We start from the raw sequence: 14,673 nt of genomic DNA, 5'->3' as shown, positions 1-14,673 counted from the left end.
TTGCTACAATGCAGACACCCTTGCACTATTGTGCAAGGCTGCCCGCGTTAGCGCTCGGCAGCCAATTGTGCGCCAGTGCAAAAAAGAGGACCGAGATGTGTCGTATCATCGTAAATACAACGAATCCCATCACTCTGCCTATGGTGCGGTGCAACAAGCTGGCTTGCGGTGCTGCATTGCGCCCGTTCCTTGTAAATATGCCCCATGGTGTGAAGCAACGCAGTGCAAGTCGCTGTGTTGCCTCACAATGTTTCGGGGAGGCTTTCCATGGGCATGACACATTCCCAGATTTACGACACAGCTTAAATCTGGTAATGCATCAAAACCGCGCGCCTCCCCAGGCCAGGCACAACTATTGTTTTTGTGGAGGAAAGTGTCCCTTCCTACACAAACACAACCGGATTTCAGCGCCATTGTGCCAGGGTGTCTGTATTGGCGTAAGGTTGCCTAAACAGGGCCAGCACACGGGAAACGACAGCTATGAGTCATGTAGCCATAAATACGATGCATCCCTGCACTTTCCTTATGGTGCAGCGCGGTGCAGCAAGCTGGCTTGCGGTGCCCTGTAGCATCATTGTGTTGTAAATAATCCCCTAGATTTATTGGAAACGTGTACAATTAGCAGTTTTTTTGTATGCATGTGGTAAGTTGTTATATTTCTGTATTTGTATTTATTTTCTAAAAGTTTTATAACTGTAATCAACACGCATACTGTTATCAGCACAGCTATGAATGATCCTCATGGCTGTATCCCAACGGATCACTAAAAATGAGCTCAGTTTTATTGCTGAAAAGTGTGTCACCGGTGCTAGTTTGTGGTATGGGAGATTATAGATGAACAGACGGTTTTAATAATCTTTGATGAGGTCACTTTATATTTTGGAGTCCCATGAAATAAGCTTCATCTATTTAACACACACTATCTATTGTCTAGAAAAACTGTGATGCACAGATAAATTACTATAATAAAAGAAAAATGTTGCTGACATATATACCTAGTCAACCTGGTCTTTGATAGTGTTTTTTTTTTATTGCTTAAAAAGGCACCGTGGTTATGACGCACTGCACTAAAAGATGTGCGCAGCTGTTACAGCATCTAGCACTTACGACAATGGCGCAGAGGATTTGAGTTGTTCATTTGTCAGTGTATAGTTTCTCGTGTTTTTATGCACTTCAGTACACTGATTCGTAGACTGTTCCTTGACTTGCAGACTCTACGTCAGGAGCTTGAAGCAACGTTTTACGAAGACAACTTTGACTGGAACCAGGTTCGCAGCAACGATGCAGCAGGCCTGCTAAAGATGTTCATACGGGAGCTCCCGAGCCCTCTCTTCACGGTGGAGTACCTGCCGGCGTTCATCGCTCTAGTGGAAAGTAAGCAGAGGGCTGCCCTATGAATACTCTCGAAGTTTGAACCTCATTCACAAAACGGGGTTGGGTACCTAATAACAAAAGCACAAAAGTGTAAGATTGTTTTCGTAAATTCCAAAGCCAGAGTCATAAAATCATGATTTATAGATTTTCACGAACAAAGATAGCACTTTATAATGGTAAAATGCTGAAAGTCCATTTACTGGTGTCCTCGTTGCCAGCTGCGCTATAATTCCGAATAGGTTCCTAACTGTAGCTACAGTTTCGGAATCCTGAGATCTGTTCTAACTTTGCTGATGGAGAGTCCAATTACATATAGGGTGCACTGCTCCTGTTTGCGCCAAGACACACCTTTAAATAGGTGCGCCATGCACAAACAGGGAAGGTGCGCCCTATTGCAGTAAATGGACTGTTCCCAGGTCAGTTGCGAACTCGTGCTGCCCTGGGGGCTGCTCATTTAAGTAACACGCAGAGCGGCTGCTTCAAAGTCACTCTGTGTTTCACTGTGTTGGCAGTAACCTGCCTGCACTTTAAAGGGGGATTAGACATCCCTTTGCAGGCAGGTGCATTGAGTAACTGCACCGATCTGCAGGGGGAAATCAGAGAAGATCGTTGTTTACGGGAGCGGTGGGATACATTGTTGCTTTTTCAAATGGCACTGAATAAAATACAAACAGGCTGTGTCCGCCAGTGAAGGACCATTTAGGACCCACGACAACCTTCTAATAAGAATATTGTGCTGATGGATGGAATCAATGCCATCAGATTACACCAGTACCCTTAATTCAGAAGCCCTGATGAAAGCCCTTGGAGTTTCACCGGGACTCGAAATGCGTTGGCATTTGGCATTTAGCATTGCACACTGAGGATTTGTGACTTGTGTTGAGTTTATATACAGTGGATTAAGGCGTAAAAATGATTATTTCCACTGTATTAATAATTTTGTCCCAGTGTATGACATTCCCTTTACTTTGATTGATACAGAAAAAGGGTTTTGTCAGATGTTGAATATAAAGTTGGTGTATTGATGTATTCACATTTTATTCTTGCACATTGTTGTATATATTTGTCTGAATGTTTTTGTAATGTTTTTTTAATTTTTGTTTAATCATAATATGTGTTCTTGCATTGGAAAGTTGTCTATTTCTATCTGTGCATATTTATGAATGTATATAGATCTATAAATTCATCTAAGAAACAGGTAAAATAAATAACCAGATAAACTAAAAAGTAGAGTGTTTGATCTTGCTGTAAACAGGTAGCTAAAAGATTTACGACAACCAGGTCTCCCCTCTTTTTTGTATTACGTTACATGGCCCTACCTGGTGTCGGTCTCTTGGGCCTAACCAGCAGCGGTCCGTGGAGGGAGTTCCGTGGGGCGGAAAGGCAGGGCGGGGGAGGGGCAGGGTGGGGGGTACTAAACACCGGAATATGGATAATTGGAGGTAAGTAAACAATTAAATAAATAAAACGAATTTCGTAGCGCGTGCTGCACCGCATTTTGTGATGCAGGGCACGCTACGAAATTCGTTTTCTTTATTTAATTGTTTACTTACCTCCAATTATCCATGTTTCGGTGTTTACTACCCCCCGCCACGCCTTTCCGCCCCACGGAACTCCCTCCACGGACCGCTACTGGGCCTAACCCCTTTTTGTTCCTACATATTATAGAAGAAGGCGCAGAGGCAAAGAAGCTATCAGGAGGCGCACTGACAGTGTGTCCCCTGATAGCAGCCCTCTGAAAGTGTGAAAGGGGTCAGACATCCCATTGCAGGCGGGTGCAGTCACTCACTGTACTCGCCTGCAAGGAGATCACCAATTCCCCTTAAAAGTGCAGGTGGGTTGCCCCCAGCACAGCAAAACATGGAGCGGCTGCTACAAAGCCGATGTCGTTAGCAAACCAGACAACTGCACTGTCTGGTGGGCTTCGACATAAAGATCAGCCTACATCAATTGTCCTGCACGTAACCTTGAGTAGAAAAAAGCCAAGGAGGCGCCAGTATAAAGGCAGTACTTTATCATAACTGTAGAACGATATGAGCAACTCAATAGCACACAAAAGAATTACAAAGTGAAATAGTGACGGCATGAATAATTTGGAAAAATACAGCCCAGTACAAGCTGGTTGGTCATCGTTAAGCAGATACATGGGCAAGGACGAAATCTACAAGTCAAATAAAACAAGATACCTTATAAGAAGGCACACTCTATATATATGGATTTTACAAATGTGCTAAAAGAAAGGGAAAGACTACTAGAGGTGGCCGGAAGACAAAAATAAGTATCTCACAACTTCACCCTGTATTTGGGGGGATTTACAACAAGCGACATTTCGGCTATAATCTGCTACTTTACTGCTGAATTAAACACAGCAGTAACATTGTCACCAATTGAGAGGAAATTACACACCAGATTTATTTTAGAAGACGCCTCACACAAGCTGTAGCGTAGGCTAATTTATGGTTTTCTAATGAACTCCTGTTATTAATGGTTTTTGAATGAGCTTCATGTTTTGGGTTTTTATTATTCCCTTAGAAATCTCCAAGATCAAATTACAGCTGCAAGCCCTGCATCTCTTAATCATGTTGCTGCCTGATGCCAACAGGGATGTTGCCAAGGTAAGCGTACTATAGTACAGCACTGCCAATGTTCGCATTTCCTCATAATATTGTTCATTTTTGTGAATGATCTTTATAATTTGTGCAGATGAAATGACTATAAAGGCAGTGAATGTTGAGGCCTCTTTTTAGCCTGTCTACATCACAGCTGGCTTGCACCCGAGTATTGTGCCACTTAAAAAAGGTAAAATACTTGATTGTAAAGTGCTAAAAGGTCTGAGCAGTGGCTCCATTTCACCAACATTATAGCGGCAAAGAACTGACACTGTATGGCGTTTGACCCCTGTGACATCACAGATCTTTGCATCAGATGATCGAAAGCCATGATGCCATTAGAAGTGGCCTCACACAGCCCTTGATTCTAACGACACAACAAAACTTCAATATGATATGTTTGTGAAGGATATTGATTACACAGTATTCCTGTCAGTCGATATTTTGTTTACGCTAATCAGGTACCACATCATCTGTCGTGACCTCAGATTTACGTACTTGAGATTCATAGAACTTGGGGAACTGACAACTGAAATAAAGACATGCATCAACCTGCTACACACATTAAACCATGCACTAAATCATTGGTTAAGAAGATAGTTTATCATTTGCTTCCTACACATCCTCTGAATGGGATTCTTTCATAAATGTGGTAGATCAAAAGGGGAGAACTTGTGGAACATGTGTGGCGCATTGGTTCATTCTATTACCTGTGCAGCTGGGCGATCAGGAGCCGTATTATGAAAAATGCCCAGGCAGCGGAACGGACATGTGCCCCCGCTTTGCACGCCTCTGTGGCACTTTGGTATTACAAAAGAGGGTAGCACATGCTTGTGCGACCCTTTCTGTAATACAGATAGTGCTGTTGCACATATTGCGGCAGCGCTATCACCTGAGGGGGTTCCCTCATTTGCATGGAGGCATGGCTCCATGCACATAAGCAAATCCCTTTGCCTCTCTGCCCATGCCATATTATAGAAGTGGGCGCAGAGGCAAAGAAGCTGTCAGGAAGTCCACTGTCAGTGCGCCACCTGATAGCAGCCCTCTGGAAGTAGGAAAGGGGGTCCTATGCCCCCCCCAGACATCCCCTTGTAGGTGGGTACAGTCATTCACTTCACTACCTGGAAGGGGATCTCTAATCCCCCTTAAAAGTGCAGGCAGTTTGCCGCCTACATAGTGAAACATGGAGCGGCTGCTTCAAAGCCGCTCCATTTTTCAGGTCTCGCCTGCGTTGCAGCGCATGTGCTGCTCGCTGGTGAGGAATTTTGTGAGAGAGGGATTTCAGAAAAGGGCTTGAAGCCTCGCCCCTCATTTCCATTGTCTGGCGTCACCGTTTATGCTAAACGGTGGCCTGCCATTGGAAATTAGGGTTTTTTGTGGACACCCTTTCGCCTCCGATCTGACTGGGTCGCCTGCTTTGCTGCTGTCGCAAAGCACTTTCTTATCTTTATGTATCCATGTGTTTATAATTAGAAACACATGGCCCGATAAAGACAAGAGATCGATGCTTGTTTTGTCTGCGTTCAAGGCAGCTTGCAAGAGTTAGGCCATTTTTAAACCCCTCAGAGTCTTGTATGCAAAATGAAGGGTGTCAGAGGTGCCCCTCCAACCCCTCGCCCCACCCTGCGCAAACCGAGTCGACCATCGGCGAGACGAATGAGTGTTGCACCCTCCTAGTGTGGAAGCTTCCGAGTGCCCTCGTACTTCGTGCCTGTTGCTTCTCCTGCACTGTCGCCGTGTACACTGTCACAACAGACCAATAACAATCTATTTCAGGAAGTGCCCACGCATTCACCGCCTTTGAACAGCTCAACCCTGCACATACTCTCTTTAGATGTTGATTGTGACAAAACAAGGACGGTAGAGTTCTATGCCAGGCTTCACCCCAGGGTCAGTTTGTGTGCTCCTCTGCAAATCTGGCCACTGCTCCTTTACCAGTATTCGTTGCGATCATCTAGAAATAGATTTACTCTCCTATTTTGCGCTGCACCATTTACGTTTTCGAGTACACCGCCCTAGGCCTCCCAGGATTTCTTCGTAATTCATAGGTCCCCACCTTCATGTCATCAGACAAGGCCGTAAAGCTCTGTGATGTAGTGCCCGAGACGGCGACAGGTCTTTTTCCTCTGGTAGTGCGGGGTCTTTCTCTGTTTTGAGATTTTGGTGAGTTCGACTCACAACGCCACATTTGACGCCGCATGCAGCACACATAGGCCCTTCCCAGCTGCTGCTTATACCCGGGCTGGCTGCCTCATCCTACCGGGGAATTACGTGCGGTTAACCTCGGTCTCCCACGTATACTGGGATTGTCTGCACTTACTTGGTGAATTTCAGCTCCACGCATGAAGAGAATTGCCTGGTGTTACAGGAGTCGCATGTTAATTCTCCAGGTCAGCGATTCCTAACTTGTTGACTTCTGTGGCCTCCCACTTAATTACTACTGGAAGTGGGAGACCCCCCTCCCCCCGCGTAAACAATTGTCTACGATTCGAGCCTTAAAATACAGATACAGTATACATCGAACATACACAAAGTAAGAAATACTTAATTTAATTCACAAATAAAAACCTGAGAATCAAAATTATAATTTTAATGCGAAAGTTTAATCTTTTAAAAATGTAGTTTTATTTCTAGAACATGAAGCAGCATGCTAGCCACTAGAATATCACATTGTCGTTTTTCCCCTTAGATCATGCTCTCTATTTGTCAACGCATAGCAGTGCTGCTTCAATTGAGACCGCCAGTCGTCCATACTTAAAATCCGCTTGCTGTACTTGTTCTACTCCCACTAATCAAGAGAACACGGACTTCATTTTTAGTTTTCAGTTTCAAATGCCTTCACATGATTGGGGCCTCATCTGATTGGCTGAAAAAGGTGACAGATCAGGGCGCTATTGGATTGAACCAAGAAAATAAACAGAGGACAGGAAATGTCATTGGCTATGCTTCAAAGCATACACTGTATAAAAAATTATAGACTTAAGCGAACACTTACGGAAATGGAAACAAAAGAGAGACTACATTATCATAACTGCTGTATTTGGCGGTCATCATGGAGTCGGTATTTCATGTTCCAGTTGAGAAGCGCAACCTTTCAAAATGTGAACATAATCCTATGAATTAAAATAACTCTCCTGCTTTGAAGGCAGGTTATTTGCGTTTTTTACTGTCTAAGCACAATGGCAAGTGTCATACAGTAAGGGCGAAATATAATTACAAACGCTTCGATAACTTTATGAAGGAAGTCTGTTCGATAGCAGCACCAGTTTTATTGGGGAGAGGATGTGGCTTAACGGCCAGAGCTGCCGACCTCGGATCTGAGGAACCACCGGGCTCGAGTCTTGGCGTCGGCTCAATATTCTGTGATCCTGGGCAAACCACTTAATCTCCCGTGCCTACCAAAAACAAGCCTTTGCAATGCACTATGTCTTGCAGTTGTTAGAGTTTAAGCTATTGGCATTGTAAATGGCAATGCCTTTTATTTATGTGTTGGTTTTTAAAACATAAATAAAAGGCATTGTCATTTACAATGCCAATAAGTTAAACTCTCACAAATGCGAGACTATTGCATTGCATATGCTTGTTCACTTGAATGCCCTGCTTCCAGGGCAGGATGACTTCACCATTGCCCCTGGGGCAGCACATTCAGTGTAATAGGGCGCACTTTGGGGCTTATTTACGATCCCCTTGTGCAACCGGTGGGTCACTTTTTATGTAGGAAAAAGTGACGCACCGGCAGCGCAAGGGGCTTTTTAAAGAAGCCCCCTTCCCTGTCTGTGCCTGGCGCACCTGTTTTAAGGTGCGCTGTAGCGCCAACAGGGAAAGTACGCCCTATGATTTATAGGGCCCTTGGGTTCTTATCCAGGCTTTCTCACTTCTCCACATCTCAGGCAAATCATTTTATTTCCCTATTCCTTAGTTCCTCTGTCTTCGACAATGCGTTACACTTTCAAACTGACTAAAACTGTATATGAATGGTATATTAAAAAATGATATTTGAACATGGGTTCCCAATAGGAGGCCCTGACCTCCCACACATCACAAAGTGAGTGGATGAGTAATGAGAGTAGAATGAAATACCAGTTTATTTTGGGCTCAGACTCGGCCTCAGATTGTGCATAGATTGTTTGTGCCACAGATCCACAACACCAATGTCAGAAGACATTAGCCTTTATTTAAAAAACCTTTAATGGATGCACACCTATGTAAATGATTTTACTCCTGCATATTTCTCTGCCACAAGTAGGCAGAATCAGGCAGCCTTGTCCCCCCCCCCTTCTCGAAGGAGAAGGGGGGGGGGACAAGGCGTGGCCTGTTTTGTACGTTTGAGAAGGAGCACAACATGTCAGCTTTTGGGCAGTCACAAACTCCTCTCTGACCCTCACTCATTCTGGATACTGTCAGAGTTTTACTCCAGCAAAAGGCTAAAGTAACTCCAGCCTCCATAGGTGGGAAGGGGAATGGGATGACCTCAAACGTAATGGCTTGGTGGGTTAAGGTAAAGGGGTTCTTCATAGGGAAAAGTTATTATACAACAGGTAATTGCTAAGCACGTAAATGGAAAGTCCCAAAATTGTTGCATGATTTTGCCAGTAGTGCACTAGGAAACCAGGCGTACTATTTATAATATTTGTGAATTGCAAAAAGCATGTAAAAGTACGTTTACGTGGAGGTGCAAATCTGTGGATATACGTTTATAGTTTTTTTGTGAATAATGTCCATAACGTGCACTTTCAGGCTGGCTATAACTGGACCCACTTTCTAAGTGCAGTCATTCGTCTCTAGCTGCATTCAGAAAGCCCTATTGAAGTGGGAGCTAACCACAGACACAAAGGGGCATATTATCAAGAACGGCGTTAAAATTATCGCCGCTTTAGCGACAGGAAACTGCCGCTAAAGCTGCGATAATGAGCTTGATAATACGCCCATAAGAATTCCAATAGAAGCCCATGTTCTGGTGTGAACCTGGGCTTCTATTGGAATTCTCAAGGGCATATTATCAAGCCCATTATCGCCGCTTTAGCAGCAGTTTCCTGCCGCTAAAGTGGTGATAATTTTAACGCCGTTCTTGATAATGGAACAATAGCCACTAATGTTCACTTGTTCACATGTGTTTGAGGTCAATTTTTACTGCGAATGACACGTTTGCAGTAAATGTTTACTGTAAATGACGCTTAATTACACCATGCGGAATATTGGCCGAATTCCGGGAAGTGTATGTAACAAGCATAATATAATATTTCCGAAATTCCGCAAATTATGCTGCCATAATTAAAATTTCACCAAGACATAGGGCCCGATTCACAGAACTAATTTAAGACAAAATCCTAATCTTACTACCATTTTGGTATTCACAGAAGGCACTTACTCATTTTGGTATTCACAGAAGGCACTTACTCATTTTGGTATTCACAGAAGGCACTTACTCATCAGAAGTATTTGAGTGGTTTAAACAGAATCACTACTGTGCAATTCTGAAAAATCTGAAATTATCTATTTTGGTCACAACCCGGGGGATGAGTGGCGTGAATGGTGGCCACAGAATATGTCCCCTCCTGCTAACTTAACCACAACCGTTAAGAATCTTGGGGTGAAAATGAACGCGGATATGTCCATGAAATCCCAGGTCCAGGCTGTGGCAGGCACATGCTTTGGCCTTCTGAAAATGTTGAGAAACTTCCTCCCACTACTCCCGGTTTCCCACAGGAAAACAGTAGTACAAGCACTGATTCTGTCCCGCCTTGATTAGGTAAATGTTCTTTTATGTCGGCCGTCTACAGGTGGTGCAAAACGCCGCGGCAAGAGCCATACTTATGGTGGACCTCAGGAAACACATGACTCCACACCTGAAGTCCTTGCACTGGCTTTCAGTACGAAAGAGGACACATTTCAGAGCCTTGGTGCTGGCTTATAAGGCCTTTCACGATATTGGGGCCTTATATCTAAGAAACAGAGGCCAGAACCATGTTCCATCCTGAAGTCTGAGGTCTTCAAATCAGCTGCTCTCGCTGATCCCAAGGTTCTCCAGCTCTCGTTTGGGCGGGCATTCCTTCCAGGTGGTTGCTTCTCGGCTCTGGAAAAACCTGCCACCAGCCTTACGTCAGGTGCAGGACCTCCTCAGCTTTAGACGCGGATTAAAAACGTGGCTTTTTCACAATAGTTCAGCGACCCTGGGGCTGCCTGAACGGCTCTGTCACTGGTTTCTCTTTTCCTAGCACCGGGACACTCCAGGGAGTAGCCGTGCGCTTTATAAGTACCCAGTAACATAACATAACATAACATAACATAACATAACATAACATGAGTAAGTGCCTTCTGTGAATACCAAAATGAGTAAGTGCACTTACTCATTTTGGTATTCACAGAAGGCACTTACTCATCAATGAGTAAGTGCCTTCTATGAATACCAAAATGAGTAAGTGCATTCTGTGAGTACCAAAATGAGTAAATGGTAGTAAGTTTAGGATTTGTCTTAAGTTAGTTCTGTGAATCAGGCCCTTAGTGTTAGGAAGTGTGCCAGCGATGCGCTGGCAATATAATAAATGCACAACAGTGCAATTATTTCAAAATATTGTACTTTGTCACACGTGTTACACACTATCAAATATTCTGACGCTTAAATGTAAAATGCAGATCGAGTTTACAATACAGACTATGAAATAAAATTGTTCATGGATATACCTCTTTATACTTTAATACTGAAGAACCCCACACAAAGTTATAATTGGAATTGACGTGATTACTCTCCTATCAGAGATTGGTAACATGTTTTGCGTTGTTCAATTTGAAGCCTCGTTCAGAACACTTGTATGGTTTTTAACTACTTATATTCAGCCTCTTGTTCTGGCTTCTAAACTAAGTGGGTGTCCTGAGCCTGAGAGGTCTAGTCTGCATAGCAATTTAATTATACTGGAATATTGAAACATTAATTACAATATGACTTGCATTACACATTCTCTCTTTATTACAGCTGCGTTCCTCAAATGCACATCTTATAAACTGGACAGCCCCTCACTCTGTTTTCCAGTTTATATGTAGTACATATAAACTATGTTGCTGCAAGTATCTACCTAATTATTCTTGATTGTCAGCCATTGATTTGGAAGTCATTTATGCCACACTCTTTGTCATAACTTACTTATTTGTTGTCTCACAGACTAGTTAGTACTTCTCTTTTTACCTCTCTTTTATGTAAAGTGAACATTAGTCAAAAACATCAGTTTTAAATTTAGTTTCACAATATCTCATTCATGGCTCATTCCAAAATATTCCGAATCAATATTTAATATCAATATATCACAATTTGCTACCGGTGTTGATGCGTATGATGGAAAAGTGATGTCATATTCACATACAGGTGATATTGCTTTAACTATAATGAGTTTTGTTGTTCCAAATAATTGAGAAGTGTTTTCCTGCCCACAGGCCTTGCTGCACTTCCTGAAAAAAGTTGTTGCCAATGAAGACAAGAATAAAATGAGCTTGTGGAATGTGTCCATGATCCTTGCACCTAATCTGTTCATGTGCAAAGGCAAGAGTGCAAACCAGGAAGAGATGAAGGCCGCTGCCTCGACCGCCCACATTGTGCGACTTTTGATAAGATACCAGGACATCCTGTGGACGGTGAGTCATACTGCGCGGTCAGCAGTCTTTACCGGACACAAGGGCCATGCGAGATACATGGATTGATGTATGTCAAATGAAGGGCGAACATTGTATCCTCCAATGGTTTTTTTCTTTGACTGTGTCAAAAGAACCCTTGTAAGAGAAGTGGTGGTAAATCATCTTTCACATAGTTGGGTGTTGGAGACGGGTGGGTCAGAGGGAAGAGATGAGGTCCAGCCTAGATTCCTATCAAAAACTGTTCCCAAAAGAGAAGCATGTCCTCAGCTGTTCCCAGCTTGGTTTCAGTTATACAAGTTCGACTATCGTTTGGGCAAAAGGATATTGCTGTGAAAGAATGAGTGCTCCCCGCATCTCAAATGCGTGCAGCTATGTTGCACGTTCTACCTATAGGCCAGTGCAAGCTTCATGTACACACAAACACATGCCAATGCACAAGTACAAATGCACGTAGAGCAGCAATGGATACTAGAGGACTGCAATAGTCTGAGCATGATCAGACACAGAGACCTCTTAAAAAGGCAGCAAAGGGGTAAGGCCACTCCCCTGCCCCCCACACACAGGACTAATACAGGGAAGGCAGCATGAGTGTAATCCAGACTCATAGACATGAAAGGAAATAACAATGAGCAGCGGTGCAAGCTTCCCTCTTACACACATGCACAAGGGTTAACAGGCAAAGCCAACCTCACATATGCAAGATATTGGTGCACGACTCATACACAGTGAAGGCAGTTTAAATGTCCCTCTTTTTATATACACACTAGGAGCCAGATTTATCAAAGTGTTGTGTTGCCCTTGCATCACACAAGGTAACGCAACACTAAAGATAGATTTACCAAGCCATGCAAGGCCATCTTGGATATCCCTGCGGTGCCTGGAAATCTAGAGTAACACATGGCAGTTCAAGCCGCTACCTTGCATTACTCTGGGGCATATTATCAAAGAACAACGTTAAATAGCACTGAGCGGGCTTAGCGAGGATTTGCCTAACGCCGGCTATCGCCGGATCAGATCGCCGAGATATCGCGTAATTTACAATGCTTATCTCCATGGCGATGTGAAATCCGGCGATGGCCTGGAAAATGCAGGATTATCTCTGGGAATCCAGCGATAATCCTGCAGCGAAAGAGAAACACTTGATAATAGGGAGATGTGGATTAAGCCACTCAATCCACCTCCCATCTAAAATATATGTTAGTCAGGAAAAAAGCAGATGTACAATAACGGCAATAACCGTTGTTAGCGCGTCTTTAAATATCGCTAAGGGTGTCCTGGGCCGTATTTTAAATACGGCGAAGGACAGTTAGCGATAATTTCTCATCTGTTTTCCCAGGGAACACCTACTTTGCATCTCATTAGAGATGCAAAGCGAGGCGTTCACAAAACGGGAGCAGAATCAAGGAAACTCGCGCTAGCGTGTCCTTGTAAATAATGCAATAATATTATTGCCGCTTTTCATCCGAAAACGGATGCTAAAGCGGCGATAATATCATCGCCACACCTTGATGATATGCCCCTCTGTCCAAGGGAGGCGTTCCATGGGTGGAACATGGGTAATCCCATGTATCCACCCTTGAATTTTGGCACATTCCCAGATTCATCATGTGTGGTAGACCTGGGAATTCCTCAAAATGCTACACCTTCCCAGTGGATGTGTAACGAAGAGAAATATCTTTATTTCTCCTCTTTTTTTCCTCTTTCTATGTGTGCTACGTATTGCAGCACACATGGAAAGAGGAAAAAGCTTCAGAGCATTGTTTTTGTGCAGGAAGGTGTCCCTTCCTGCCAAAGACAATGTTGCCTGCATTGCAGACTACCTTGCATCATGACTGAAGGGTGCCTGCGTTGCGGATAGGCAGCCAAAAGTGCTTATGTGCAAGGAAAGGACAGGAATGTGCCATAAAATGTTAAATATGAGGCATTCCTGCCCTCTCCCTTTCTTACAGCGGAGCACAGCACAGTGTCTTGCTGCGCTGCACTGCGCTGCGTTGCATTCTGTCGTGTGAAATATTGATAAATCTGCCTCAGTGGCATGCGAAATGTGGTTCATTTTCTTTTGTGTCATTGCATGAAATTTCTGGAAAATTATGCGAAATGATGCATAATTATGAAAACACAAATCCGTCATTTAGGGCCATATTTCAAAGCAAAATTTGTCATTGAGTCAATTTCTTTGGTGGTAAAGAATCAGCTTGAAAAACATAGTTGCTGCTAACAACAGCTGCTCGCACTCTCTTTGTATCTATTGTTCGCATGCACTTGTGCTATATTTTTACCCAAAGTGCCATTAAATCACGAGGCAGGCATTATGGCTCAATTTTGTATTACAAGGGTAACGCAAAATTTCCAAAACTAACCAAATGATGCCAGCGTAATTTAAAATTTTGCTCAGGCCTAGTACACACACTTACCAGGTACAGGACCGTCACTCATTTTCTTGCACAATATCTTGTATAGATTATCTTGCTGAAGTCTGTCCGCAGATGTTCTTGGAGGTAGTGATACACAAAGTTTCTCTCATGACCTCATGTAATTGGACACAAATGCTGAGCGGGTGCCCAAGTGTGCAGCTTAGAGAGAACAGTGATGGCAAACCATCTACCCAATATCAACTTTTTAAGGAAGAGCAGGCCCTAGATGTCCTAAAACAAAGGTGGCCATGTTCACAGAAGTAAGGACATTGTATTTTTTACTTATAAACTTCTTTGTATAACAAAAGCTCAGAAATATATAGTTGAACAGCCAGGAACAATATACTAATTGGTTTATAAGGCAGGTCTACAAAGCATAAAGTCCAATAAAAATAGGAAGGACCATGAATATGGAATTTATATTAACTTGACTTTTTCACCAAAGTTGATTTTTTGGGGAAGAAGGTTCCTTCCCTTTTCAAAACGCTGTAAATACCCAATCATATGAGCATGCCAATTTAAGAAATCTATATTCATTTACTTTTGTAAATGACTGGGACCTCTCCATCACCCCTAATGTTGAACATATGTGTGTGACACTCCACTGGCTCATCAGCCACCACTTGGAATTTCAGATGCACACAGATGACACA

At 43.3% G+C, this 14,673-nt stretch overlaps 1 protein-coding gene across 4 annotated transcripts in view; it reads left to right on the top strand.

Moving 5' to 3' along the window:
- ARHGAP28 (Rho GTPase activating protein 28) overlaps window positions 1-14,673 on the top strand; it is a 1,146,988-nt gene that overhangs the window by 1,067,288 nt on the left and 65,027 nt on the right. For all 4 annotated transcript variants that reach the window (XM_085606002.1, XM_085606001.1, XM_085606004.1 and 1 more), the window contains 3 exons: window positions 1,212-1,374; window positions 3,907-3,989; window positions 11,409-11,606. In XM_085606002.1, coding sequence (XP_085462128.1) covers window positions 1,212-1,374; window positions 3,907-3,989; window positions 11,409-11,606 — 444 coding nt within the window. The remainder of the gene's footprint in view (window positions 1-1,211; window positions 1,375-3,906; window positions 3,990-11,408; window positions 11,607-14,673) is intronic.

This window comes from Triturus cristatus, chromosome 5_1 (genome assembly GCF_964204655.1).
Source record: "Triturus cristatus chromosome 5_1, aTriCri1.1, whole genome shotgun sequence".
NCBI classification, from domain to species: Eukaryota; Metazoa; Chordata; class Amphibia; order Caudata; family Salamandridae; genus Triturus; species Triturus cristatus.
This window is presented reverse-complemented; position numbering and strand designations above follow the sequence as displayed.